Consider the following 26,153-nt stretch of genomic DNA (forward strand, 5'->3'; position numbering starts at 1 on the left):
AATCAGAGGTTCCCTCCTCTCCCCACTGGACCCTCTTCTAGACCTGTGTATCATGGTCACTAAAGAAACCAGGTCAGCTCTGCACAACCCCTCTGGCTCCCAGGTGTTGGGGTCTAGCAGTATGGGGCTTCCTGGATGAGATGCCCACAGGCCCAGGGGACAGTGTGTAAAGAGAGTGACACTGCCTTAGGATACAGCCTCCCTCCTCACCCTGTATTTTACTCTAGCTATACTGAGATGCCTTCTGTTCCTTCAAGGATGATGTGTTTCTTCTGCCCTCAAACTCTTTTCGTTTTACTTGGCCCACTCATTCCTATTCCTCAGGTTTCAGCCTGGTTACCGCCTTTTTTGGGAGGGCTGCCCTGGCCACCCCACCCTTCAGCTTGGCCATTCCTAGGCCCTAGCCCCATGCCCTTACTCCTCGGCCAGCACTTATCACTGGATTGTATGTTTATGGCTCTCTCTCCCCACCTAGATGGACTGTGTTTGATTTGCCTTTGCCCCCAAAACTCATCCCAGGCAGAGCAGAGGAAGTGCAGGTGAATAAAACTGGAGAAAGCCCTTGTTCTTGGGGCCTGACATGCCTCCTGCTCCCTGTCCCTTGCACCTTCCCAGATGACCTGTCCTGCCAAATCATCCTGGCTACCTGTGTCCCAGCAGATAGGCTGGTGGGAGAGGGCCTGGAGGGGCTGGACAAGCTCTCCCTCCAAGGGCACATGGCTAAGGGTGAGGCCTTTCTGAGAGGCTTGAGTGTGTGTGTGTGTGTGGGGGGGGGGGGCCCTGGAGTCCACCGTGAGCGGGAGAGCAGGCAGCCTCACACCTACCTCTTGAAATACTCCACCTCCCGGTCAGTCTCATCCATCTCCACCCCATCCATGTCCTTGGGCAGGAACACATCGTCTAGGAAGACACAGCCAGGAGGGCTCAGTGCTCACCACCAGGCGTCTGAGTCATGCTTTTGGGGCAATGCTGCTCACATGTGAGGACTGCCCTCCACCCCATGGCCTGGCTGGGTGGGGGGTCAGCCACTCAGTTCCTGGTGCACTCACCCAAGGAGGAGGCTGACTTCTCCTGCTTGTTGCGGCTCCGGCGGCTGCGGGCCTTGCCCTGTGGCAAGCTCTGTGGCCTTGCTGGGCCTGGGGGCTGCATAGACTCCTGCTCCAGAGGCCGTGCCTTGGCTTCACCTGGCCAGTTTTGCCAGGAGCTGCCCTTCTCCTTGTCAGCTTTGGGGCTGCTAGCCCAGCCTGGTCCTGGTTGGGTTCCCTGGCTCCCTTCTCCAGCCTCGGCACAGCTGTCCACTCTGGGAGGCTCTGGGGCCTTGCTTGGCCGCTTGGGGCTGGGGGTCTGGCCCTTGGCACTGGGAGTCTCAAGGCAGGCTGGGGACTGGGGAGCTGGGCTCACCTTGCTCTTCTTGGCCTGACTACCCTGTCTCTTGCCCTTCCGTGGCTTGCCACCTGAGGCCACAGGCTCAGGCAGCTCCTGCTTGCAACCAGGGACCTCCTTTACACTTAGCTCCTCAGAGCTAGGGTTACCTGGCTTGGGTGTCTTGACCCAGATCACCCGGGACAGGTTGGGCACGGTGTTGAGTCTCCTCACTAGCCCGTTCTCAGGGATGATACCAGGAGGGGGGCCCCTCACCTCTGTCCATGGTGGGTGGAGACTTCTCATTTCTGCCCATGGTGGGGCTGGCTCGCCTGGAGCGTGTAACATATGGTTCTGAGGGGAGCCCAAAGTCAAAGGGGACAGGTCAAGGTTAATGTCAGGCCGTTGCTCTGAGGAGCCATTGAGGTTTGAGGGGGCTAGACTCTGAGGCTCTGGCTCAGCAGCCCCCTCTTTAGTGAAGCCATTGCTGTTCATGCTGAGCTCACACACACTGAAGCTGGCGCGGATGGAGTCCTTGACAGTGTTCTTGATCTCCTGTAGACGGCTGCTCAGAAAGCTGTTGACCCGATCCAGCTCCCGATCGGGCCACTCCAAGAGCCTCTCCCTGGCAGGCCTCAGCTCCCGGCTTCCAGAAACACTACGATTTGCCTGCTTTAGAGCTTCTGCTGCCAACTGGGCCTTCTCCTTTTCCTGCCAATACAAGAGGCAGTTTCCGCAGGGCCTTGGCAGCTGCCAGGCACAATGCGACACCTGACACGTCTGCCTCTGGCCCAGTTTTGCCACTAACTGGCTAGAGGCAGGGCCTGGCAATCCCGGCCTGCTCACCCTGCAGTAATGAGGATGAAATGCAATCAGATAGGTACATGTCCTGGGGATGGAGGCAGTTATACCCACAGAGGGTAGGGTTTTTACATCTTGTTCATCCAGGGCCCCAGTATCAGTTCTAGGGCCTAAAAAGGCTAAGGCAGCTAGGACTCAAAAGGGATAGGATCTGCCTCCCAGGCATAAGCTTAAGCAATTCATTCACTTGCTGAGTCTCAGTGGACTCATCTGCAAAATGGGGACAATAATTCTGGAGCGAAGACCAACGTGGGGGTGCATTAAGGAAGATGGCTGCTACAGAGGCATTCTCTCCAATTCTGCAGGTGGTAGGGGAAAAAAAGCCATGACATCAGGTAGGTCTTTCAAGAAGGAAGATGTGGGGCTGTGAGACTGCCATGGTATATCAGACTGCTCTGGGTGGCTGGGAATGTGTGTGCCCTCCTGATGCCCCATAAGGGAGGCTATTGGAGAGGGCCAAGTTCCCATAGCAAGGCCACTCGGTGCTTAGTTGGCCTCAGGCAATCAAGGCCATGCCTAAAGCATGCCCAGTGGCATACAAGACACAGCCACATGGGGCCCCCACAGCAAGATGTAAAAGCAGCCCCTTTGCCCAGGTGAGGACCAGGAGGCTGAGGAAGCCTGGACCCTGCCACTCAGCATTGACAGAGTCAGATCTGGAGAATGAAAACAAGTCTGTGGGCTCTGAGTCAGCCCACCCCTCTGCCTAACCTCAAGGCACCAGCAGGTTAAGGAGGCCTTTAGAGGGAGATGGGAGACAGTTGTCAAAAGCCAACAGGAACAAGGTGGTAGTGGTGTGCTAGGGGGCCAGATGATTTCACCATTTCACCTATTTCCAGCTGATTTGGGAATGGAGAGGGAGAAACAGGATGAGTAAAGCGAGAAAAGAGGTCTTGCGACCACCTCAATGTCAACTTAAAGAGGGTGACCCTGTGCCCCAGTGGGCATACATTTATTTATTCTCTCATCTTTTTAAAATACTAGCTCCACAGCTGACTAGGACCACAACTGTGGGACCTTGGACAAATCACTTACTCTCCCTGCAGCTTAAAATCTCCATTTGTAAATTTGGGAGAAAAACTGCCAACCTATATACGTCAGAGGGTCACTATGAGGACACCTGAGTGGGTGTGTGCCCCTTTCCCTGGGCACTAATAAGGCTTTGCCTTGGCAATGTGGTACTCAGGTGAGGAAGAGAAACAGTCTAGAGCAGCTGTGTGCCGTGGAGTTCAATGCTACAGAGCTCTGAGGCCATGGGGATGGACAAAGAACTGGAAGGCCCTTCACTCTGCTCCTCCTCTGCACTAGAACAGCTTTGCTTTTATTTGTTAGGAATCGAGGTTCCATGGAAGATTTCAATTGCAGAAAAGAGTTTTGCTCTCTACAAAAGACTGAAAACTACTAGTGTAGAGGGAGTGACGTGGAATCATGTATAATTTGGTAGTGAGAGAAGGAGAAAGCACAGATCCACGCATTTCCTGCTATGTACCATGAGCCTGGTACTTCCCCATGTTGTCTCACTTAATCCTCACAACTGCCCTTGCTGTGTCGTTATCCTCAATTTACAGATGAGGAAACTCGACTTTGGAAAGAATAAGGAACTGGCCCAAGATTACATGCTAATTAAGAGGCAGATCACCCAGGGGTGATCTTCAGAAGTTGTGTTTTTCAATATCCTTTGACATTCATTTTTTGACTTGTGACTCTATGAGGCACTGGGAATTCAGCCATGCGTGAGACAGTCTCTGCTCACTGACTTAAATCTGCCAGGGGAGACGGACATGAAAACAGGCTGTTTAATTCTGAGTGCCAGTGACAAGAGGTACAGGGAAAAAAGCACAGAGTGCTCTGGGAACCCAGACTGGGCCATCAGGAGGTGGTTGCCAGAGAAGGTAGTATCTCCTGAGCACTGAAGGGTGAACAGGATTATCCTGGGAAGTGTGAGACAAGCACTTTCTAGACAAAAGGAAATAGAAAGGCTGGGAAATGGGAACAGGCGAAATATTCAGGGAATGCAAACATTCAGAGGGACAGCTGGAGCACAGATTTCTTCTGGTGGGGGGGAGTGGGCAGGAAGGCCAGAGGGGCAGACTGAGAGATGAAGCTGGAAAGCTAAGCAGGGGCTGGATCCTCAAGAGCCCTGCAGGACATGCTTGAGCCTGGATTTGACCCTAAGGGCAATGTTCAGCCACTGAAGGCTTTTTAAGCAGTGGCAATAGGGTGTGAGCTCCTTGGGAGGTAGCACAGCCAGGACTTTTGGTTACGGGTGGGGAGAGAGAATGAGATGAGTCACGAAATCAACATCAACAACCACTACTGCTGTTGCAGCAGCTACACTGACGAAGCGTTCACTCTGCCCAACCTTTCTGTGCATCACTCTATTTTATTCTCGCAAAAGCCTTGAATTAGGTTCTACGGTTATTCTCATTTTATGGAGGAAGAAACTGAGGCTTAGAAGTTAAGTGATTTGCCCAAGGTCATACAGCAAGTATGGCAGAGCCAGGTTTCAAACTGGGGTCCAATTCCAAGGCCCGCTGCTCTCCATCACCATGATGTAGTCCTCCCAGGATGGCACCTGGGGTTCTGGTTCAGGCAACTGGGTGGATGGTAGTGCCGTTAACTAGACAGACAACGGAGAAGGAAGAGCGGGCTCTTTGGACAAAGATGACAAGCTCAGTTTGGGATATGCTGAGTTTGGGTACCTGCGGGACATCTGTGAGGAGGTGCCCAGCAGCAGCAGGAGATGTCACCATGAAGCGCAGGGAGGAAACAGGTGGACATAATGACCTGGGAGGCAACACTATCTAGATGGCTGTTTCCCAAGGACCTGTCCTCAAGGGGGAGGGCCAGGCAGAGGAAGAGGCACTCACAAAGGAGACAGGACAGAAGGCAGAGAAAAAGTGAGAAATGTGGAGAATGTGGCCTCCCCATTGCCCTTTCCCCACCCCCACTTGGCTGAGTTGGAGGAGCCAAAGAAAACAGTGTTTGAAAAGGAGAACAAAGTGTGAGATGTTGCCTAGTGGAAAAGAAGATGGAACAGGAGAGAATGATTTGGCAACAAAGAACTCATTGGTGGCTCTGTGGAGCGGTGAGCTGACAATTGCAGAGTAAATGCAGATGACGTCTTTCTGTGATGAGGAAAGAGACTGGGGTGGTGTGAGGTTGTATGCTCAAAGGACAGTCTGCTTTCAAAAAAAGAGAGTACTGGGCACAGTGAACTGCTGACGGGAAACAGCCCAGAGAGGCTGGAGCCACACAGCAGGAAGCTGGTGTTAGACTGAGGAGGCAGGAAGGACTGCACAGGCCTTAGGTAGGAAAAGGGCTAACTCTTCCCTCAGGACAAGAAGGAAATCTGCAGGTGGGGTGGTAAGACACTGAAAGAGTGCCTGTCCACTTGGCTTTTAATCCTTGTTGAAACAGTAAGGTTATCCTGCCAAAAATTAAGGTGGGGGTGGGGAGAGCCTGGCAGTTGGAGCAGAATGGAGGTCTGACAAAGGGACTGGGGAGAATGGAAGTGACGAGGAGCCAGAAGACTAGAGAGCAGCAAAGTGGGGGCTCAGGCACACGGGAGACCACTCGGCCTGGGTGCCACAGATAGATTCGATCCAGTGCCTTCCTCAAGGTGTAGAAGGGGAGAGGCAGGTTTGGGTCGAACCCAGGACTGTGGTTCTTCTGAGCGGGTGTAAAGGAAGGGCAACGGGGCAAGGAACTAAGGACTGGTAGGAGAGTGAATGAATGATGGTCAAGGTAAGAGAAGAAGGACAGGTGACAGTCTTCAGTGGATGAAGAGTGGTGGTGGGAGGTTGTAGATGACACAGCCAGGGGTTGGTTTCAAAGCAGCAAGGGTTAGGACATGAGAGAGAGTCATGGTCCGGAAATTGATGAGGGAGCAGAAAAATACCCAGCTTTACCTGTCTCCCCAGGTGGGTAGTGGGTGGATGGTTCTTGTGGAAGCTGTGTTTTTGGTGGACTGCAGTTAAGTCTGGGAGGTGGAGGAGGGGTACCGGGGAGGAGGTTGATGTATAAACAGATAATGACCATGATCGCTAGTTACAGGACATCAGAACTACCCGCTTCTGTGTTGTATCTTGGCCTCTAGACTGGGCAGGGCAGACAGTAGCTGTGCAGGAAGTTTCTGAACGAGTGAGTAGAGAATGATAAAAGGCAGACTAGAGAGATGTGCGAGGTGCAGCCATAGCACAGCGTAAGGTGTTACCTGAGGAAGACTGCAAAGAAGGAAACACATGAATTGGGCTTGGGAGGAGGTTTTCAGAAGGAAAAGGAGGGGGCAGACATGAAGGAGAAAGGATATCCAGGCATAGCGATTTATGAAAAGCACACCAGGCCTGGGAAATGTGAAGTGTGCTTGCAGGGACCTAACTGGGAACCACTGCCTTGGGAGGCCAGGAAAGGCCAAAGAGACCACTGCTGCCCACTGCACACTTCTGGCCAGGCAACGCTGGCTAGGAGACAGAAAATGCTGACCATTTTCTGAAGGCAGTGGTGGGACCCTTTGGTTTACTACTTCAGGCTGCAGGGAAGGGGTCCTGGTTTGTCCTTTGGTTTGGAAAAAGATGGAGAATCACTGCTGCTTTCCAGAGCACCAGGGCTGTTTGACCACCCAGGACCTGGAGCTAGCTAGCTGTCAAACCCATTCTCTTCGGCTGAGCTCCTGAGTGTGGCACTGTGCAGACAAAGCTGAGGGCAGGCAGGCCAAGAGGTAATGAGGTGGCAGGGGATGAGCCATCAAACTCTGGTGCTCGCCTGGCAGCAGGGCTGCCCAGGAATAGCTCCCCTGGTTCTATCCTCAGCCTTCTGGGAGGAGCTCACTCAGCCCTCAGGCTGGGTCATTCCCATGGCTTCAATTACATCCCCATGCCAGCAACTCCCAGCCCCACACCTCCATCTCCACTTGGACGTCTCATGAGAATCTCCGAGTCACCGTGTCCCAACTGAATTTCCAGTCTTCTGCCAATTCCACCCCTGTTCATTAAAGGTATGCCATCCTGACAGTCACCCTAGCAAACACCTGGGAGATAATCCCTGACTCCGTCATCTCCTTGTCCTGCAATCAGATCACCTGCCTCCTCTGAAAAACCCATCTCTCTTGCTCCAGGCCCACTATCAATCATCTCTCCCCTGGTCTTGGTTCTCGAGCCTGGAGTATCACCCCTCCAGGCTACCTTCCATACTGCCACACGGTCATCTTGGGATGCAGATCTGCCAAGTGCATTCTGTGATTAAAGCCCTCCAGCGACCCCCCCCCCCCCGCCCCCACAGCTGTAGGATCAAGTCAAAGCCCTTAAGCAGGGCCCACGAGGCCCTTCCCTCACCTCCACTCTCTCTCCTGCCTCTCTTGGGTTTGAGCTCTGGCTTCACAAAGGTGCTGTGGATGTGCTATTCCCGCTGCCAGGAGGGCCCTCCTGATGAATCTGTACTCACTCCCCACGACTCAGCTCCCAAGGCAGCCTCGTGGTACAGCCATTTCCAGCATGCCCAGGCAGGACGGGGGGCTTCCCTCATCCCAGCACTTGTCACACACTAACGTGCTTGTCCAGTTTTGTGTCAGTCTCTCCACTGGACTGAGTTTCTCCAGGGTGAGAACTTAACTGCATCATATTTTAGCTCCCAGTATTTGCAGAAGTGTTTGCTGAATGAATACCTGACTGAGGCAAATCCTGGGCTTTGAGGAATCCAGCAAGCGGCTTCTGACGCTATGACTTGTTTTTCCTCCAATCACTGGCCCCCAGGCTCCCTCACCCTGATGCCTCCCAAACTTATTCAGACCTTCCCAGAGCAGAGAGCCGCCAGCACCATTCATGCCCCAAAAGTCCTGGGGGTTGGGACGAGGGATTCCTCGGGGAGAAGAGGTGGTAGAGCTGGGCTCCCGCCACACCCACCTTCTTTTTCAGTTTGTGCCGGGCCCGCTTGGCGGCCCTGGCGCTGTTGGGGACTTTGGGCTCCGTGCTGTTGATGAATTCCAGCAGCTCATCCACATCTCGGTGGTCCACGGCGGGCTCCCCAGGGATCCCGCCCAGGGCGCCCCCCTTCATGGGCAGCTCCTCTTTCCGCCTGGTCAGCCTTGAGCGGAGCTTCTCTCGGATCTCGGTATAATTCCGACTCGTCGGGGCAGCGGGTGGCTGGGGGAGGGGGAGGTGCTGACGTTACACCCTGGGCCTGGGAAGCCCGTAGCACTCCCACCCGCTGGCACCAAACATGTGGTGAGAAGCGAGACAACTGTTCTTTCTACCACAGCCACTAAGACCAAATGGCTTCACCCTCAGCCAGGCCCGGAGCCAAGGCAGTGGTGGGTGGAGGGAGTGAGAGGTACGCAGCAGTGTTGGGAGCACACTGACTTGGGAGCCAGGAAAGCAGGTTTGAGCCCAGGCTTTGTCACTCAGAAGCTGTATGACCTTGGGCAGGTTCACTGAGTCTTCGTGAGCCTCAAGTTTGTCATCTCTAAAATGAGGATAACAACCGCTAGCTCAAAGGTGACCAGCAATGTAATTACTTTCATTTCTTCTGTCCTCAACTGCTCTCCCTTAGCCAGCAGCCCTTTCCTCTTCACCTTATGAGACTTCTGAACTGCTTTCTCCCCGTCCAGAGACAGCATGTACTCTGCTCTGAGCCTCCTCCCTGGCACCATCTGTGTTCACTACCTGTCCCTCGGCTGGCTCTCACACTGGGGACTGAGAGCCTTTGCTTCCACTCTGCCTTCATCATGCACGAGCCTTCACTTCTTTGTGATTACACACGTATACATACTCATCAGAATCATAGCTTTCCTCTGCCACCTCCTTTCTTTTTGCCTAAGGAAAAAAAGTGAATCTTAAGAGAAACCATGAGAAGAGCAAAGGCAGCAAAATGTTAAGAAATCTCTACCTCACCAATGTGCTGTGAGGATCAAGCGAGTGGACGCTGGTGTGAGGACTCACAGGGTCCAAGCGCAATTATTAGCCCCATGAGCAAGGGGGCCTCGGGGAGAGCAGGGTGCTCCTCTGGCTCCCCTTGGCTGGCCACAAGCCCGCTCTGGCCTGGGCAGGGCTCACTCACCGCATTGTGGCCGAAGAACTCACAGTAGCAGCAGTCACAGAACTTCCCATCTCTCTGGTGGGTGGAGGATGAGGTGCAGGAGCTACGCTCTGAGCTGCTGTCCTCTTCCTCGCCCAGCCCCTCGTCTGCCTCGCAGGGCTGGGGCAGCTGGCAGGTCAGGCCACTATGGGTAAACTTGTGCCCCTTGCACCCAGGGTCCCTGCTGATGGGGGAGAAAGACAGGCCCAAAGGTGAGGAAGGGCAGGGCAGGAGCAGGCCACGAGGAGCCCAGGAAGCATCCCCACCATCACCTTCATCTGCCTCATCCCACAAAGGCCAAGGCAGTCAGACTAAATCAGAGCCTCACAAGAACAGGGCAAACACTCTCACTGTCCCTCAGGGCCCAGCTCAATGGCGTTATTCTGGAAAGGTTCCCTGTGCCTCCCCTGCCCATGCCTACCATGTGAGCCTCCTGGACTGTGAGGACGCCAGGTATACTTCTATCCTACTATCATGCTTTATAGCGATGGTCTGTTTACCCACCTGTCTTTCAGACCGGAGTGTGTATTCCTCAAGAATAGGGACTATGCCACTTCTATTTTTGGGTCCCAGTGTGTAGCATAACAACCTTGTACACAGTAGGTGCTCAGTAAATACGTGTCTGAACAGATTAGTGGACTGATGGCTCCCTGGAACATCCAAAGGAGGTCAATGTCCTTTTACTAAGGTCCTTTTTTCCCTATTTTGTTTGTTTTTGGCCATGCCACGCAGCTTGTGGGATCTTAGTTCCCTGACCAGGGACTGAACCTGGGACCCTGGCAGTGGAAGTGCCGAGTCCTAACCACTGGACCACCAGGGAATTCCCTCTAAGGTCCTTATGATTGAGTCTGAATCACTGGACAGAGCTGCCTTAGCCATGGGGCCTTGAAGTTAAGAAAGCAAATGTGCCTTGTGGGCCACAGACTCTAAGAGCTACTACTTGCGCCAGATACTGTATACAGCATATTATTTCTAATAATATTTCTAATATTTCCCCAAATCCTGCAAAATAGGTGCTGCCATCCCCACATTGCAGTGGAGGAGGCCAAGGCTCAGAGTGCTTCACTGCTTTGCCCAAGGATCAGCTAGGACTCAGTCTGTGTACACAGCTCACGCTCTCTCACTGCACTGCTCTGCCTCTGGATTTCTGGAAGCATCCTGTAATATAGACTATTTTCCCAGGGTAAGGAAGAGACAGGCCTGCAAGGTCCCAGAATTGGAGCCAGAAGAGTCAGAGCCCTGGGTTGGCTATCAGCAGTAGGAGTGCCCCAGGGCTAGGGCCAAGGGAGGCAGGAGGAAGGGTGGGGCAAGGAGCAGGGGTGGGTCAACACTCCTACTCAGCCTTGAAGCAGTTACAGAAGACAGACCACCGCCCTTCTGCTTCCCATAAGAATATGGGAGTAAAATCTCTGAGCAGGGAATGAAACAGGAGGGAAGGGGGCAGGGCGAAGCCTTTGAAAGAATGACACAGCCCAAGGACATGACATAAACTGATTAGAATCAAATGGGTCCAAGATGGCACACAAGTCAACTTCCACTAGACCTTGAGCCTCTGTATATGCTTACTGTAACACATCAGCAAGCTAAATGACACACCAACAGGCACCATAACAGTTCCAAGATGGACCAAAAGGATCAAAAAGTGGGCTGTGGCCCAATTCCTGGAAATCCCGCCCCTTCCCAAAAGAGCTGGAACACTCCTCCCACTCATTAGCCTATGAAATTACCCACCCCTATAAAAACTGACAACCCCCATACCCTGGTGCCTTTCTTACCTTCTGAGATGGGAGAAGGTGAGGGAGGTTCCATGGGGAAGGAATCATTATCAAGGTGCTTAGAGGACTTCCCTGGCGGTCCTGTGCTTAAGATCCTGTGCTTAAGACCCCGAGCTTCCACTACAGGCGGCATGGGTTCTGGGTTCGATCCCTGGTCAGGGAACTAAGATCCCACATGCCGCCAGACGTGGCCAAAAATCACACACGTGTGATTTACAATATAAAAAGATAAATCTATCTTCTCCAAAAAATTGTATCTTTCATTATATTAATATAAACTTTCTCAGTACTTAAGAGTTACTTCTAGGAATCTATCTTAAGGACAGAACTCCTGACTCAAACAGATTTGTGTGCAAGGATGCTTATTACAGCCTAGTCTATAACAGTTAAAAACTAGAAATGCCTAAATATCCAGGAATAGGGGAATGATAAACTATGCTAGAGCTGTACAATAAGACATTATGTGGCCACTGAAAAGTTTTCTGAAGAATTTTAACTGAGGAAATGAACATGGTATGATGTTAAAAAATAACCACACAAAAATATATAGAATGTGGACCTCGTTTTGTTATTTATATATATTATTTATATATAGAAACATCACAGGACTTCCTTAGTGGTCCAGTAGCTAAGACTCAGCACTCCCAACGCAGGGGGCCTGGGTTCGATCCCTGGTCAGGGAACTAGATCCCACATGCCACAACTAAGAGTTCACATGCCGCAACTAAAGACCCTGCATGCCGCAGCTAAAGATCTCGCATGCTGCAATTAAGACCCAGCGAAGCCAAATAAATAAATATTTAAAAAAAAAAAAAAAAAAAAGAACATCAAGAAGAAAATGTACTGCAGTGTTAAAGTTTAGGTTGCCAGGAATTATTTTCTTCTTTTATATATTTTAAATTTTTATACATTTCTAAATTTTTCCAAGTTTTTAAATAATAAACACATATTTCTTTTATAATTGAACTATGGAAAAAACATAAACACAGTTTACCCTTTAATTTCTATCCCAAAGGTACCCTTTGCAAAGTTTCCCAAAACTCTTAAGTTCAAGCTGTCAGGGAGTTTGCTCTTTGCGCCACTCACTTACCTGTGAGTGCTAGTGAGCTGCTGAGAGCTGGGTGGTGGGAGGAGGGGCCCGCTGCAGTGCCCGCTGCAATGCCCACTACAGGGGTGGCTGCAACCCGAGAATGGTGGAGGCATCTTCAGGAGCGGCATGCTAGTGGAGGGAAGGTGGGGGCTCTGACATGGCCCTGGGGTGTGGGGGGCAGCAGCCACGGCAATAGGGCATTCTGAAACCTGGGCAGGGAAAGGTGCTGCCGGGGTGGTGGGCAGCAGGTGCGGGTGGGGTGGTGAGCCAAAGGATCCAGGGTGAGATGGGATCAGCAGCGCTGGTTGGGGGTGGTGGCCGGTGGGGCTGTTAGGTGGAGCAGTGAGGTCTGAGTGCCGGTGGTGCTCCGAGATGGGGAAAACCTCACCTGTGGGCGGATGGGGGAGAGAGGTGTCAGTGGGAGCCCAGATCTTGGGAAGGAAGCCCAACAGCTCATTGCTGCAGCATCCTGCTTACTGCGACCAGAGGGAACATGCCCGGGCACAGCCTTTCAGCATGGTGGACTTGTGAGCTTTCGGAAAAGCCCAGCAGTACCTTGGGCTGGAGAGATTTCTCTTCAGGCAGCAGCTGGACAGGCTGAAGCCCAGGCCTGAGAGAGAAGGCACCAGGAATGCCAGCCCCATGCAAGGCCACAACACCTCTGCTGGCATAAACAGGGGATACATGTTCTGTCTCTCAGTGCCTCTTTAGGACCTGCCTGTCAACAGGCATTCCTCAGGCCCAGGGCAGGATCTACAGAAGCCAGTGGAGCAGCAAGTTGAGGCTCTGCCTCTGGGCCACGTGGACTGAGGCAGCCAGGGTATGCCAGACTCCCGGTTGGCTCCAGATTTCAGAGGACAAGTGGGAAAAGGCTTTGATGACTCTCTCTGGCTTATGCACCAAAATAACTGGAATTATGCATTACTCAACTCACAATTCTGGGGGCAGCACCCCTTTGAAGAATTCAGGTCCTCCATTTAGAAGCAGACAGTAATACATATTTACACAGTACATCAAAAACCCAAGATTTTTTCTTTGGGTCACTAAGCGTTATCTCAGGGTCTAAAAAAGGCTTACACAGCTGCAAAACTGGCTAATAATCAAGGCAGCTCACACTGCCAATCTCTTGTGGATGGAAGTGCAGTGCTTTTATAAAAGCACCCATCCCCTAGATGGAGAAAAGGAGGCACCCAGGCCCTCCGTGCTGCTGCAGGAGTCAGGTGATCTGAGTCCTAATTCCCTAAAGGCCCTTCCAGACTTCACTTTCTGTCCAGCCAGTGCTTACCAGGTCCCCTCTTGGCTCCAATGGGAACAGCTATCAGAGCCAGTCCTGGGGAAAGGATTCCCACCAAGACAGTCAAGGGCTAGATTCCCTGCTTGGCTTCCACCAGAACAGCTCCACTTTTACTTACTGGGTTGGCCGAAAGAGTTTAGGTTTTTCCACAAGATGTTATGGAAAAACCCAAACGAACTCTTCGGCCAGCTCAATATTTTAATAACCGATCTTCTGATTTGTTTGAACAAAGCGGTTAGGAAAACAGAGCTCTCTCCACTTACGGGGCCTGGCTGTCTTCCGAGCTTGGAGACTCACCAGGGATGGAAGGAGGACTCCCGAGCGAGCTGCCTGGCACGGCCCCACTGGAGTGTGGGGAGTTCCAGAGGCCCGAGAGCTTATGTGCTGACAGGAACGAGCTGGGATCCCAGTCCCCTGAGTTCCCATGGCAGGAGGAGGACGAGGATGAGGACGATGAAGAGGAGGACGAAGAGGAATGAGAGTCACCCCCACAAGACTGCGATTTGCAGGATGTGTGTGACAAGGAGATCTGGGGAAGGGGGAAGAAAAAGGTTCATGGTAAAAGAGGAAACATCAGAGCTAACCCTCTGCTGCCTCAGCTTCCCCAGGGACACCTCCTCCTCCAGGCCCCCATGCCATGGCCAAAACACAATTCCCACAACTAAAGGTGCAAGGGCAAATGCGGGCCAGGCCTTTGCCAAGAGGGGCTGTGGTGCTCCCAGTGAAGTATGTGGATATGATGAGAGAGATTCTGGTAATGGCAGAGACTGCCTGTCAACTGTGGGCCTTTGGGGAGTCCTGAGAGCTGGCAAGGAGAGGAACAGTCTTTAAATTAGGAGTCCCGAAGCTGAACTGATTCTGGGTAAAAGAGAGGGGCTGGAGGGAATAAGAAACGAGAAGTCCGACCTCTGTGATTCAGGAGATGGCACTTAGACAGCTCCTAGGCATCTTGGAAGCCTTCTAATGGAGGCACATTGCAGACCCTCAAACTGACCTTTGCCCTCCATATCATATTGGTTGGCTTTTGAGCTGCCAGAGAACTGAAGGCAGCACAGTCACAGGGAAGGGTCAGGATCTCAATCTACCAGTACATCTGAGCCGGCCCTCACACTGTGAACTGTCCTCAGGGGCTGGTGGGCTGCCTGAAACCTCTCTTTTCTTCCCCCAAATGTGAACCCAAGCTGCTAATGCTGTGTGGATGCAGCCCAGCAGCCTCTTGGCACCCGGGCGTAGGTGCTGCCTGAGGAGAGCCACCTGAGAGGACAAGGCAGCAACGGCTCAGCAGCCTGACTTCTTTGGGCAGGCAGCGCTCCTGCATTCAGGGACCCCTTCTCAGCGGTTACCTACCGCCACTGCATGTTCTCGACCTGTCTGCCTTTCATCTTCCTCCATGCTCTTTCGGCAACTCTGGCAGACCCATAGAGGCATCTCGCCTAGGAGATTCTTGACGAGCTTTGGCATGAAGTCAGGGGGCAGCTTCTCACCCTGCAACACCAGTCCATTTTGGGAAGGGCCTTCTTCCCAGCCTTTGCGTTCCCGGTGACACAGCAGGCAGCAAGTCTGCACAGACTGGCTGGAGGTGGGGGGAACCTGTCCAACAGACAGAAACAGGGTTTCCCAGAAGGGGAAGGGCTCTGCTTAGAAATAATATTAACAATACTAATGACGTCACTTATTACGTGCCAGGCACTGGGTTAGGCACTTTATTTACCTAATTTTAGTCCTTGTAACAGCTCTGCAAACTAGGTGTTATCATTCTTCTCTTTTTTTTAAAAGAAGAAACAGATTTCAAGAAGTTAAATAAGTTGCCCAAGGTTATAGAGTTAGTGAGTGAATTAGGATTTGAACCCTAGTGAGGGTGACTCCAAAGCTCATGCTCAAATGCCCTAATGCCCCGATGTCCCCAAATCTTGAACGTTAATGAGAAGATGGCCCTTCCTTCTCTGGCATGTCTGGGAGACGTCACAATCCTTGGGTGTCTGTGAAGTCTATAGACCAATCCCCACCTGAAAGAAAAAATGTTAACGCAGTTTGGGGGAACATGTAGGTTTCCTGAAGAGCTGCACACTTCTATTAGGATCAGAGCAGCATTTTGGAGGAGCCAGTCAAAGAGTATCAACTCAGCTGAAAACTGAGTTGGAGGGTAAGGCAAACCCTGGTGCTTCTGAGAGGCAGTAAGGTATGGTGAAAAAACCCTGGGCTTTGGGGGTCAGACTGACACGCATTCTAATCCTTCCCTGACCACAAATTAGCTGGGTGACCTTGAGCAAGTTATTGAACTTCCTGAGCTCTGATTTCCTACCTACCTTGCAGAGTTGTTGTGAGGGTTGGTGCCTAGATAGGGAAAGTGCCTAGCCCTGTGCGTGCCGAGAGCATGGTCCCAGTACACAGTAATTATTATTTGGATTTTTTTTTTTCCCTTCTAGGACAAACTTCACCTAGAAATATAAGTCTATAGGTTTTCTGTCACATTGAGGGGTACTGACTGGGAGACTGATTGTGTCTAATGACCCCAATTAATGGCTTTCCTATATCCTGCAACTTTGTACTATAGTCCCTTCTCACTCTGACAGTCATGTCACTTTCTTCAGCCAACGGGATGTTAGCAAACATGCTGCCAGCATAAGCTTGAAAAGTGTGTATGCATTTCTACTTGCCTCCTTGCATGGCTGGTCTTGCTCGCTCTCGCACCCCTGCCATGCCATGTAAGCATGACCAGGCTAGCTGCTGAAGGGATGTGAGAGACACGTGGGGAAAACTGAGTCTTCCCAGCTGACTGGCCAGCAGATCAGATACACAAGTGAGCACAGCTGAGATCAGCCAAGTAGGCCCCGATCAGCAGAAACACCCAGTCAACCCAGAGACTCATGACAAATAATAGTATTGTTTTAAGCCACTAAGTTTTGGGGTGGTTTGTTACATGCAGTAGTTAACTGATATACCTTCCAAACTTACCCACCACTAGGTAACAGGTATTTGCAGAAGCCTAAGCAAAGGCATTAATAAGGGTATCATTTTCATCCTACCAATAAAATAAATGGCATCATCTTTTTCGAATAAAATCACCTTCTCACAATAAGTTGGCATCAGGGTATCCTTAAATCTGTAATGTTACAATTACACTGACCTGGGTCCCTGGTTTCTAGAAAAAGAAAGGAATCAAACAGCAGTACCAGGAGCATACTGAAACATTTACGGAAGTACAAGGACCTTGGAAAAGAGTACCAGAGAGAGAGAGAAAGAAAGGAATCTTACATATGGAACTCATGTGAGATGCTGCCTAAACAGTCTGTGCCAAGGGGACATTTCAGTGAGCAAGTCAGCTGCTTAATGGCAGCTGCGAAAGAATGTAGGTTTCTAGAACCCATTGCTGATGAGTATCTCATGGAAAGGGTGGAAGGCTGATGGAGAAGGATGGTGTTCAGATAAGTTACGGCAAGGGAAGCCTTTCTGAGATGTGTACCCAGGAAACTTTCCATAGCTACAAAATGCCACAGTAACTCCAGAAGGAGGAGGTGAAGTCAATGCCCAAGTCCCTTTCCCTGTGAGAAAAGTGACCGTATTTTTAAGGCAAACACCAGGATGTGTAATTTTACTACAACGGAGTTTCATTTCATTTCAGTGTTAGGTTCTATAGTTATTACGTAAGATGAAAATCTTGTATGAGTAAAATTATTCTCGAAATTTTTTATATAGCCTGTAAAGTACAGTATATATGGTTTTGTAGGTACAACCAAGAATTCAAATGTATAATGTAAATGACAATGTGTAATAAGTGATTTTTTGTTTTCTTTTAAAAGTGAAAACAGAATTCTTATAAGTTAAATATGTAATCAATGTGACTGTACTTAGTGCCAGAGTACTTGTGGGAGGTGCTGGGGTGTAGTAGAAACAACACTCGCTTTGGCATTAATCCTGGGCCTCCATCACTTACCAGCTGTATAATGCTGGGCAAGTTCTACTTATTCTATGTCTCTCCAACTATAAAATGGGATTAAGTCCTGACTTGCAGAGTTGGCTGTGAGCATTGTGATAAAGCACCTAGTGCCAGGCATATATGTTGCTCAACATATGGCACTAATTATGAACATGATGGGGGCAACGGGAAACAGTATTTAAAATCAGGATTACGATTGAAAATATAGAATATACAGTCACTGTATTTTAAGAGAAAGCAAGAATCTCTCACATGCAATGAACTGAAGGTGATTTTTAGGCATCTTAATCTGTCCTCACTCCATGAAGTCATTCCTTAAGTCCCCCAAATACTTCCTGTACTCTCCTATGTCATGCCTTTGCTAAAGGGGATCCTCTGCCTAAAACCCCCTTCCTCCCCACATTTACCAATAAGTAGAAGGGCAAGGCTTAAATAAGGCCCAGCTTAGGTCCAATCTCACCCAAGCTTTCCTAGAGATTCCCTCTTATAATTCACCTCTCCTTCCCATATCCCCACAGCACATTGTGCCTTTGTTACAACATCTGTGCCTTCCACTTAACTTATTTATCTGTCCCTTCTACTAGACTGTGCTCTTAGAAGGCAAGTACCAGATCTGATTCTTGTCTGTATCCCTCACAGTACAGCACAGGGCACAGGCTCAGCTGGGCACATAGTGGCTAAATCAGATTTGTTAAGTGTCCCCATGGCAATACAGCTGGCAGGCAGTTTGGTGAGACATTGCTTGAAATTACTGTTTCCCACAGAAAAAGGCCATCTCCCCACCCTGGACCTCCACCCAAATGGTTCCAATCTCAAGTGTGGAAGAGTGGAAGATTGCATTCCTTGGGGATTACAATGAGATTCCACATTCATGGAAATAACATGACTTTCCCTAGAGCCAAAATGGTACACATGATAAATAAGAATAGCCATCAATGGAAGTGAATTTACAGGGCAGGCTGTCTTTCTAGTTAAAGGAAGAAACACAGGGCCTGGAAAGCTAATTAAGTACAATCTGAAGCAGGGATATACCACCTACATTGCATAAGGTTGCCCAGAGGATTAAGTGACATTAGAGATGCAAAGCACTTAGCTCAAGGGATCCATTCAGGAGGTATTCAATCTATTATCTAGGCCCCTTGGCTGGTCTGTTCTTAATAAGTCTACACTGGAAACTAGCTTATCCACTGTCTTGAGTTTGGTACACTAGATTCTTTCTTTCTAGGCCCAGGTAGTTCTGGGGGCCACCCTCAAAGCTGTCTTAACTCTAATCTTTGGTGCCTGCCCCTGGGTAAAACTCCCAGTGGAGACTGGGGACTTTTCCCTCTGACATTTTCATCTCTACTTTAATTGCCAGAGGGTTGTGGGAATTCCAATCCCTGGAGATATTATATACAGTTAATACTACCAGATTTTTCAAATTTTTGCTTTGGCAGAGAAAAGCTCTTGGTTCACAGTTCCCTTTGACTGCAATCTCCTGCCATTTTCCAAATTCCTGGCAATCATGACTTCTTATCCCCTGTAGTCAATTCAGGCTTTCAACTAGCTGTTCTCAAGCTGTACTTTTTAGCACCTGGCACAGGATTCCCACATGAATAACATAATCAATAAATGTTTATCGAATGAATGAAAATTCCAACCATGTTTCTTCATCACAAAGGCTGATGGAACTGATTCTTAAATCCAGCAACCCTGGGCAACAGCTACTTATTCCTTCTTACCTCAGTTTAAATTCAGAGCCTCTCCAGATTCCGGTCTAGCCTTAGGTAAAACATGGAGGAGAGAAAGGAAAGGTTCTAGTGGTTCTCTAGATTTGGGATCTGCTCAAAAAAGCTCCAAGATAATTCTGCTTCATTCTCTGAGCAAACCCCAAATCTCTGGACAGTGTGGGGTTCCTCACACAGGGGATCGGTGTTGTAGCACGCACATCCCCAGAGCAGTCAATGAGCCAGGGGAACCCTATACTGTGGCCACTCCCAGCCCAGGAGGCTGACATGTGCAGCCATTAAAACCAGTACCTGCTCCCTCACCTGACCAGGCCCAAGACTTTTCTGTCTTTGTCTGAGAAGCATTATGCTAAGACATTCTAGTTTTTCCTGTGAAAAAAGAGATAAAATCAAAGAAAGGGGAAGCCAATTTTTTCATGGAACACCATTTTTACTTCAAAGAATGACTGACTGACAAACTACGGTTATTCAAACTTGGGTTATTGGCAGACATTTTCTCAAAAAATGACCAAAACGAGCCTGTCACTTCAAGGAAAACAACTCTGTATTTATGGTCAATGATAAAATTCAAGTTTTAGGAGAAAATTAGAATTTTGGAAAAGTTGTATCTACAACAATGAGCTAGACAGCTTCCCAATACTTAAGGACTTTATGATGAAATTGATGGTGATATTAACAAATGTTATCTTTTGATATTATAAAATGAAACAGGAAAACATTTGGAAGATATACATAACTCAGTGAACCTACTTTCCAAATGATCAAAGCATAATGTTACAGAATCATGCACTGGTATAAAGTCCACTCAAAGTGTTAGGTGAACCAACAGATTTTAATGTAAATGAGTATAAAGACTTTACTGATATGGTCTCAGATTCCATACTGCAAAGAAGAATACAAACAATCATCTGGAAAGGCTATCAAAATACTTTTCTCTTTCCAACTACGTATCTGTGTGAGGTTGGATTTTTTTTTTAAATACTTCAATCAAAATAATGTATTGCAACAGATTGAATACAGAAGCATATATGAGAATCTAACTTCTTTCTATTAAGGCAGACATAAATTTGCAAAAGTGAAAACAAGACCATTTTTCTCACTAATTTTTTTGGAAAATTGTTATTTTTTATTTAAAGTTGTTATTTATGTTAATGTGATAGGTTTAATATTGTTATTCTGCAATGAATTAGTAACTAAATATTTTTAAACTTTCTCAGCTTTAATACTTAATTTGGTAAATATCAATAGTTTAACCAACAAAAGCTCTTTCGGGTCCTCAAAATTTTTTAGGAATGTAAAAGGGTCCCAAGACCAAACACTTTGAGAACTGCTGATGTAAAGCATCTAACAGTGCCTGTCACCCAGTGGGTGCACTATAAGCAATAGTGATTATTAACAACCATATAGCAGTTCATGGCATATCTGGATAGCTTTCTGGGGGCATGAGTAAATTTTGCACTTCAGACTTTCTGGCCACAACTTGGGAATTACGTGTCACTAGGCCAGATGGCTGTCAAGGACTGCTCTTGAAGCTGGATCTAATTTCCAGAACCAAACCTGCTCTCATTCCTTTCATGGATTCTTTTTACTCCCAAGAGTTTGTGTATGTTTGAGAGGATTCCCCCAGGACACATGCTGTATCTAGCCAGCAGCCCTGCAACAGTTTCCAAATTCTATTCTGAAGTGGCCCAGTAGAGCACTCTACTCTCAAGTCACCCAACTCCAAAAGCCTCCTTGTCACTGAGGCAGGCAGAGGACAACAGTTAAAATTCCCTTCCAAAAGCAGAGAAAATGATTAATCCCCAGCCTAGAAAAACTTATCAGCTCAGTCATTACCACTCACTCTTCCATTCACCCATTCATTCCCTCATTCAACGGACATTCTCAGGGCCCCTACCTGGTGCCAACCATTGTGCTAGGTGCTGGGAACCATAGAGTTCCTGCCTTAAGAACACATGCATAAACCAGGCAGGTTCATGCACGGGGCTGTCAGTGCTCCCAGACTCCCAGGATGCCTCATATTCATTTTGGAGAATCAGGCAGGAACACATATTAAAATAACATACAATTATAATTAATAAACAAAATAATACATAAATTAAAAACTGATTAGGACACTGGGCTTCTCTACTTAATATAAGCTTATTATGTGCCTTCTCACATACCTATCCAGTTTGAGGATCTCTTTCCTTTACCTCCTCTTTCCTACCTTGGTCTCTCTTTGATCTCTAGGCTCCTTTCCGGTGGAGCTCGCTACCATGGCACCCTTTGGCCCCTGGCATTTATAACTCGGCCCCAGCTGACCTCTCCATACTCCATTTCCACGCTTAACACCTGAGAGCCATAGGTTCTACTCATACTGTTCCTCAGATACACCTTGCCCCTTCAAACCCCAGCACTTCAGCTTTACTCCTCAGGAAATTCCTACTTATCCCCTAACATCTTGGTCAAAGGTCGTTGAAGCTTTTGCTGGACCAGGCTGAGTAGAATTATTTCAGTATAGCACCTATCACATTGTGCCATAGACATATCCTCTGCCTACTCCAAATCCTGGTAGAATGGGAGCTCTTTGGGGGCAGGGAGTAGACTGCAGCCATTTAAGTGTGTCCAGGAACTAGGCTTGGCTTGGGCCCGGCACATAGTAGACATTCATTGAATAAATGAACGAATCCTTAAAGCCCATCTGGCTCATGTCTCAGCTGCTCTACACAAAGGATAGAAACTAAAACACAGCCAAACAGCCCCTTTCCCGACATACCATGTTGAAAACACATGGCTGCGTCACTCCAGGCCACTAATGGGAGGGCATCAGTGCTAAGAATCTCAGACCATTCTACTGCTGGCCATCAGAGGTGTAGTTAATTCTTAGGGAGCTGATACAACCTCAGTGCCCTGGAGCTTTCACCCAAACTCCCACTCAGGCTGTTGGCTCAGGTCCTTCCAGGAGGTAAGACAGTAGTTTCACAACATAAAGCCACTTTGTGGAGAATTCTCTTTGGTTGTACAAGCTGAGTCAAGGATAGGGCAATGAGTCTTTCTGACCCCAGGGGCCCTCTACCCACCAAGGCTAGTTCATCTGTCAAACCTGCCTCCTGGGTGCAATCAGCAACAGGAAGGCCTAAGCTGCTTCTTATTTACCTGGAACCTTGGGCAAACCTTATTACCGACTACTCTGTAATGGCAACACAGAGTTCTCATGGGTGGAAGAGTATGAACTTTGGAGACAGACTGTTGTGAGTTCAAATCCCAGTTCTGCCATTTTCAGTATGATCTTGGATTATTACTGAATTTCTTTGAGCCTCAATTTCCTCATTTATGAAATGAGAATAAAACCATACTTCACAGAGTTGTGAGGACAGAAGGAAATAAATTATATAAAGTACCTGGCCTGGGCCTGGCACACAGTAGGTGCTCAATACCCGTTAGTTTCTTTCCTCTTCTGTCCTGGAAGAAATGACAGGGAAACTTACTAAGTGAGACTTGCCCAATCCAAAGTTATTACTTGAAGCACAGGACAGAAGACTAGACAGGTGACCTTCAAGGTCTCTTTGACCCCCACCCCCCCACCCCTCAGCCCACATTCTCTTGCTGCAACTTCCTAATAAGAACCTTCAATATTTCCGGGCCCTTCTTTCTGCCTTAGTTTCCCCATATCTATTCACTTCAGAATGGAGGGGGAAACCACAAAGGGATCTGGATAGCTAAGAGCCTTGGGTAGGAAATAAAGGACAGGTGGCCTATAGGACTGTACCATGTTCATCCACCTAGAGTCTGAAGGATGAGGGTGGGAACATGGGCACAGAACTGAAGGGTGCAAACACTGGGCCTTTCCCGGGACACAAGCATGCCTCTCCTCAGTCCTTCTCTGCTCTGCGTATTCTGCCACGAAGAACCATTAACCACTCCTTTCCACAATATCCATTCCCTTTCTCCAATACATAAGCACTCACATCTTCACTCATACTGTTCCCTCTGCCTCTTCCTTTTTAGGCTCAATTTGGGTGTTACATTCTCCTAAGTCCACAGGCAAAATAAACTGTGCTTTGCTCTGGGATGCCCTAACACTTTTTTACATGTCTCTTGTAGAGAGCTTATCACGTGTATCCTGATTATTAAAATCTGTCTTCTCCACAGAAGACAGCTTTTCAAGGGCAGGGCCTGTGTCTCATGAATCACTGCATCCCAATCATTCAGTAGAGGTGGCAGCATGTGTTTCGATACACGAAGAAAGATTAGCAGTTGGATAATATGGGCAACAACTGGAGAACTGGGAAAAGTTTGCTTTTTAAAAAACTAAGGCTGTTTCTTCTCCTGCTTATGGAAAAGCTCTCTCCTCCCCCAGGAAGCCCCATTCTTTAAAGAATAGCCTAGGCCTCCGCAAAGATCCCCATGGCACCCTCAGTTCAGCAATTCCCAGACCCAGCCACACATCAGAATCACCTGGGGCAATTTAATAACAATAGATCCTGGGCTCCAGACCTAAAGACTCTAGGTTTGGGATAGGGTCCAGCAAAGCACAAAGGATCTGATTATTAGTTAGGCTGGGGTGAGGGAGAGGTAGAATCAAGCAATCACAGCTGCCTCTCCCACTGAGAATTACTTCCATGCTATCAGAGAGAATTTAATGAAGCACATCACACTCACTTTCCTACTTAAAACCTTTCATTGATTCCTCATTGCCTACAGGATAAAGCCCAAACCTCTTGGTTTTCAAGAACCTGCGAAACTCTCCAGCCAGACCTCTCACCACTCTCCATGAGCTGGGCAGTTCTGGCCTCTGGGTCTTTGTCTATGCTGTTTGCTTTGGTTAGACACTTTCTCTCACCTTCTCTGGAGGACCTTCTACTTGACCTTGAAGCCTCAGCTCTGAGAAGCTTTTTCTAGGCTAGCACGTCTGTGCATCCTCAGAACAAAGCATCTATAATAATCACAGCTACCACTTGTGCTCAGTGCTTGACATGCAGTACTTGCTAAACCCTAGTGTGAGCCCAGCATCACTGTCATTTTATACATTAAAAAAAACCCCAAAAGGCTGAAATACTTCTAAAGGCGTGTACTAGGATCTAGGATTTGACTCACCTCAGAGGAAGTGATGCTCTTCTAGCCTAACTGCAATTATTATATGCATGTTCTTTAGACCATGAGCCCCTGTGGGCAGGGACCATGTCTGATTCACTTCTGCATTCCCAGCTAGCCCAGGGCCTGGCACAGATCAGGTGTCCATTAGTGTTGGTAGAATAAATGAACGCCAGGTCAGGTGAGAGGAAGGCTGGGCATGGTGTGTGTGCAATGTGCCTGAACGAATGAGTGACTGCCAGCCTGGCCTAGCAGTGCGGGCACATAAGAACAAAGTGCTAGAAACCTAACATCTCTTTTATTATAATTTAGTTTAACAGCCATTCATTGAACACATAGGACCATGCGTAATAAATACACCAAAAATAAATTAAAACATAGCCCATGCTCTCAAAAATTCTAGGTTTAGTAAGTAAAGATGTTAGGATCTTAATAGTACATCTGATATCATTTATTTAGCTTATAGCTCTGGGACATTTTAAGGAAATTTAAAATTTTACTTTTTTTTTTTTTTTTTGCGCTGTACCACAATGGTATGTGGGATCTTAGTTCCCTGACCAGGAATGAACCCATGCCTCCTGCACTGGAAGCTCGGAATCTTAACCACTGGACCACCAGGGAAGTCTGGAAACTTAAAATTTTAAAATCTTAGTAGGTAAGTCTTCATCTTAAAAAGACTTTTGGCATTTCTACATAGTGAATCTCTACTGGCTTACAAAGAACCAGAGGTGACAAGGATCTCTCCTCAGTACCATTTCTTCCTAACTGCAATGAAAATGGCTGGGTGGGCAGTGATTTTAAGGGGGAAGTCTCAGGGTATAGGGATTATCTCATTCATCTGTGTGCCCCAAATAAAGGCCTTGGCACAGAGATCGTTAATACTTGCTGAGTGGATTAAACATAATGAGATGATTTTAATAAAGATACTGGCTGATCATCTACTCCAGTCCCATGAGGGAGCAGGTTTAACTCTGAGCAGTGGGGGAGCCAGGTCTCTACAGTTCCTTTAAACTAGGCTGGGCAAAGTCCCAGGTGATGCTGTAGAGATGAGAAATGGGAAGGGCAGGATGAGCTCAACCCCCACCAAATAAATGCCAGTTTACAGTCTAGCAAGTCTCCTGGGGGTTTACTGAGTGTGCACCTGGACTACAAGCTGAGTGGTCCAAGAGAACTAGAGACAGCCAGCAGAGCTGGCAGGTGAGAACACTCAGGCTTTGGATGGCCAAATGGCTCCCTGCCACACGCCACGTCCAATTCTAGCTCTGGCGTGAGGAGCACTAGGTGCTATGTGGGTTGCTCCACATTCTCTGGTGAAGCTGTGGAAGAGGCTTAGAGAAGGGAAGAAACATGCCCACAGCAACAAAGCTAGGAGACTGAGCAGGAAGCTCACCCCAAGTCTGTAACGTTAAATACTACGTCTTACTGCCTCCTCCAACTGCTTTGTAAGTTGGGATTGTTTTTTTTTCTTTGCTAAGAAGGCTGTAACTGTTTTAGTCTTCTTGTGAAATAAATGAGGATTTGGGTTTTTAGTGAATGCATCAATGTAGTTTAGTGGCCTAATCAATTAGAAGTAAGGACTTTTGGGATTCCAATTAAGCTCAAAGTCCTGCATTTAAATGTGTACAGGTTATGAAAATGAGCAAAGGAAACTGGATGCAACCAGAGTGGCCTATGAGCCTTAACTCAGAGGAAGTAATGATCTTCTAGCCTTACTGCAAACTACTATATACTTGTTCTCTAGACCAAATGAGCCCCTTGTGAGGAGGGACCATGGCTGATTCACTTCCGCATTTCCAGCTGGCCCAAGGCCTGGCACAGATCAGGTGTCCTTCATATGATAAAGAGGGCAGACACTTCTCAGAGACTGCAGATTACTGCCTCCTGGAAATGTGGGCCCAGGAGCACCAGATTTTATTTTAAGAGATGGCACAAATCTAGTTTTGCGGGAAACCTTTGATTT

General features: G+C 48.4%; 1 protein-coding gene across 7 annotated transcripts in view; it reads right to left on the reverse strand.

The window, feature by feature from the left end:
• Positions 1 to 26,153, reverse strand: part of FAM193B (family with sequence similarity 193 member B) — a 31,399-nt gene that overhangs the window by 2,341 nt on the left and 2,905 nt on the right. Inside the window, exons 2-8 of one of the 7 annotated variants that reach the window (XM_082380995.1) lie at positions 14,801 to 15,043; positions 13,751 to 13,982; positions 12,160 to 12,547; positions 9,277 to 9,475; positions 8,124 to 8,363; positions 1,050 to 2,073; positions 825 to 900 (exon numbers count right to left, since the gene is read on the reverse strand). In XM_082380995.1, the coding sequence (XP_082237121.1) occupies positions 825 to 900; positions 1,050 to 2,073; positions 8,124 to 8,363; positions 9,277 to 9,475; positions 12,160 to 12,547; positions 13,751 to 13,982; positions 14,801 to 15,043 (2,402 nt within the window). Of the gene's footprint in view, positions 1 to 824; positions 901 to 1,049; positions 2,074 to 8,123; positions 8,364 to 8,882; positions 9,022 to 9,276; positions 9,479 to 12,159; positions 12,548 to 13,750; positions 13,983 to 14,800; positions 15,044 to 26,153 lie in introns of those variants that run through there. The other 6 variants (XM_082380994.1, XM_082380998.1, XM_082380996.1 and 3 more) reach the window with 6 other exon arrangements.

Source organism: Balaenoptera borealis (assembly GCF_965194805.1).
Source record: "Balaenoptera borealis genome assembly, chromosome: 2".
Taxonomy (NCBI): Eukaryota; Metazoa; Chordata; class Mammalia; order Artiodactyla; family Balaenopteridae; genus Balaenoptera; species Balaenoptera borealis.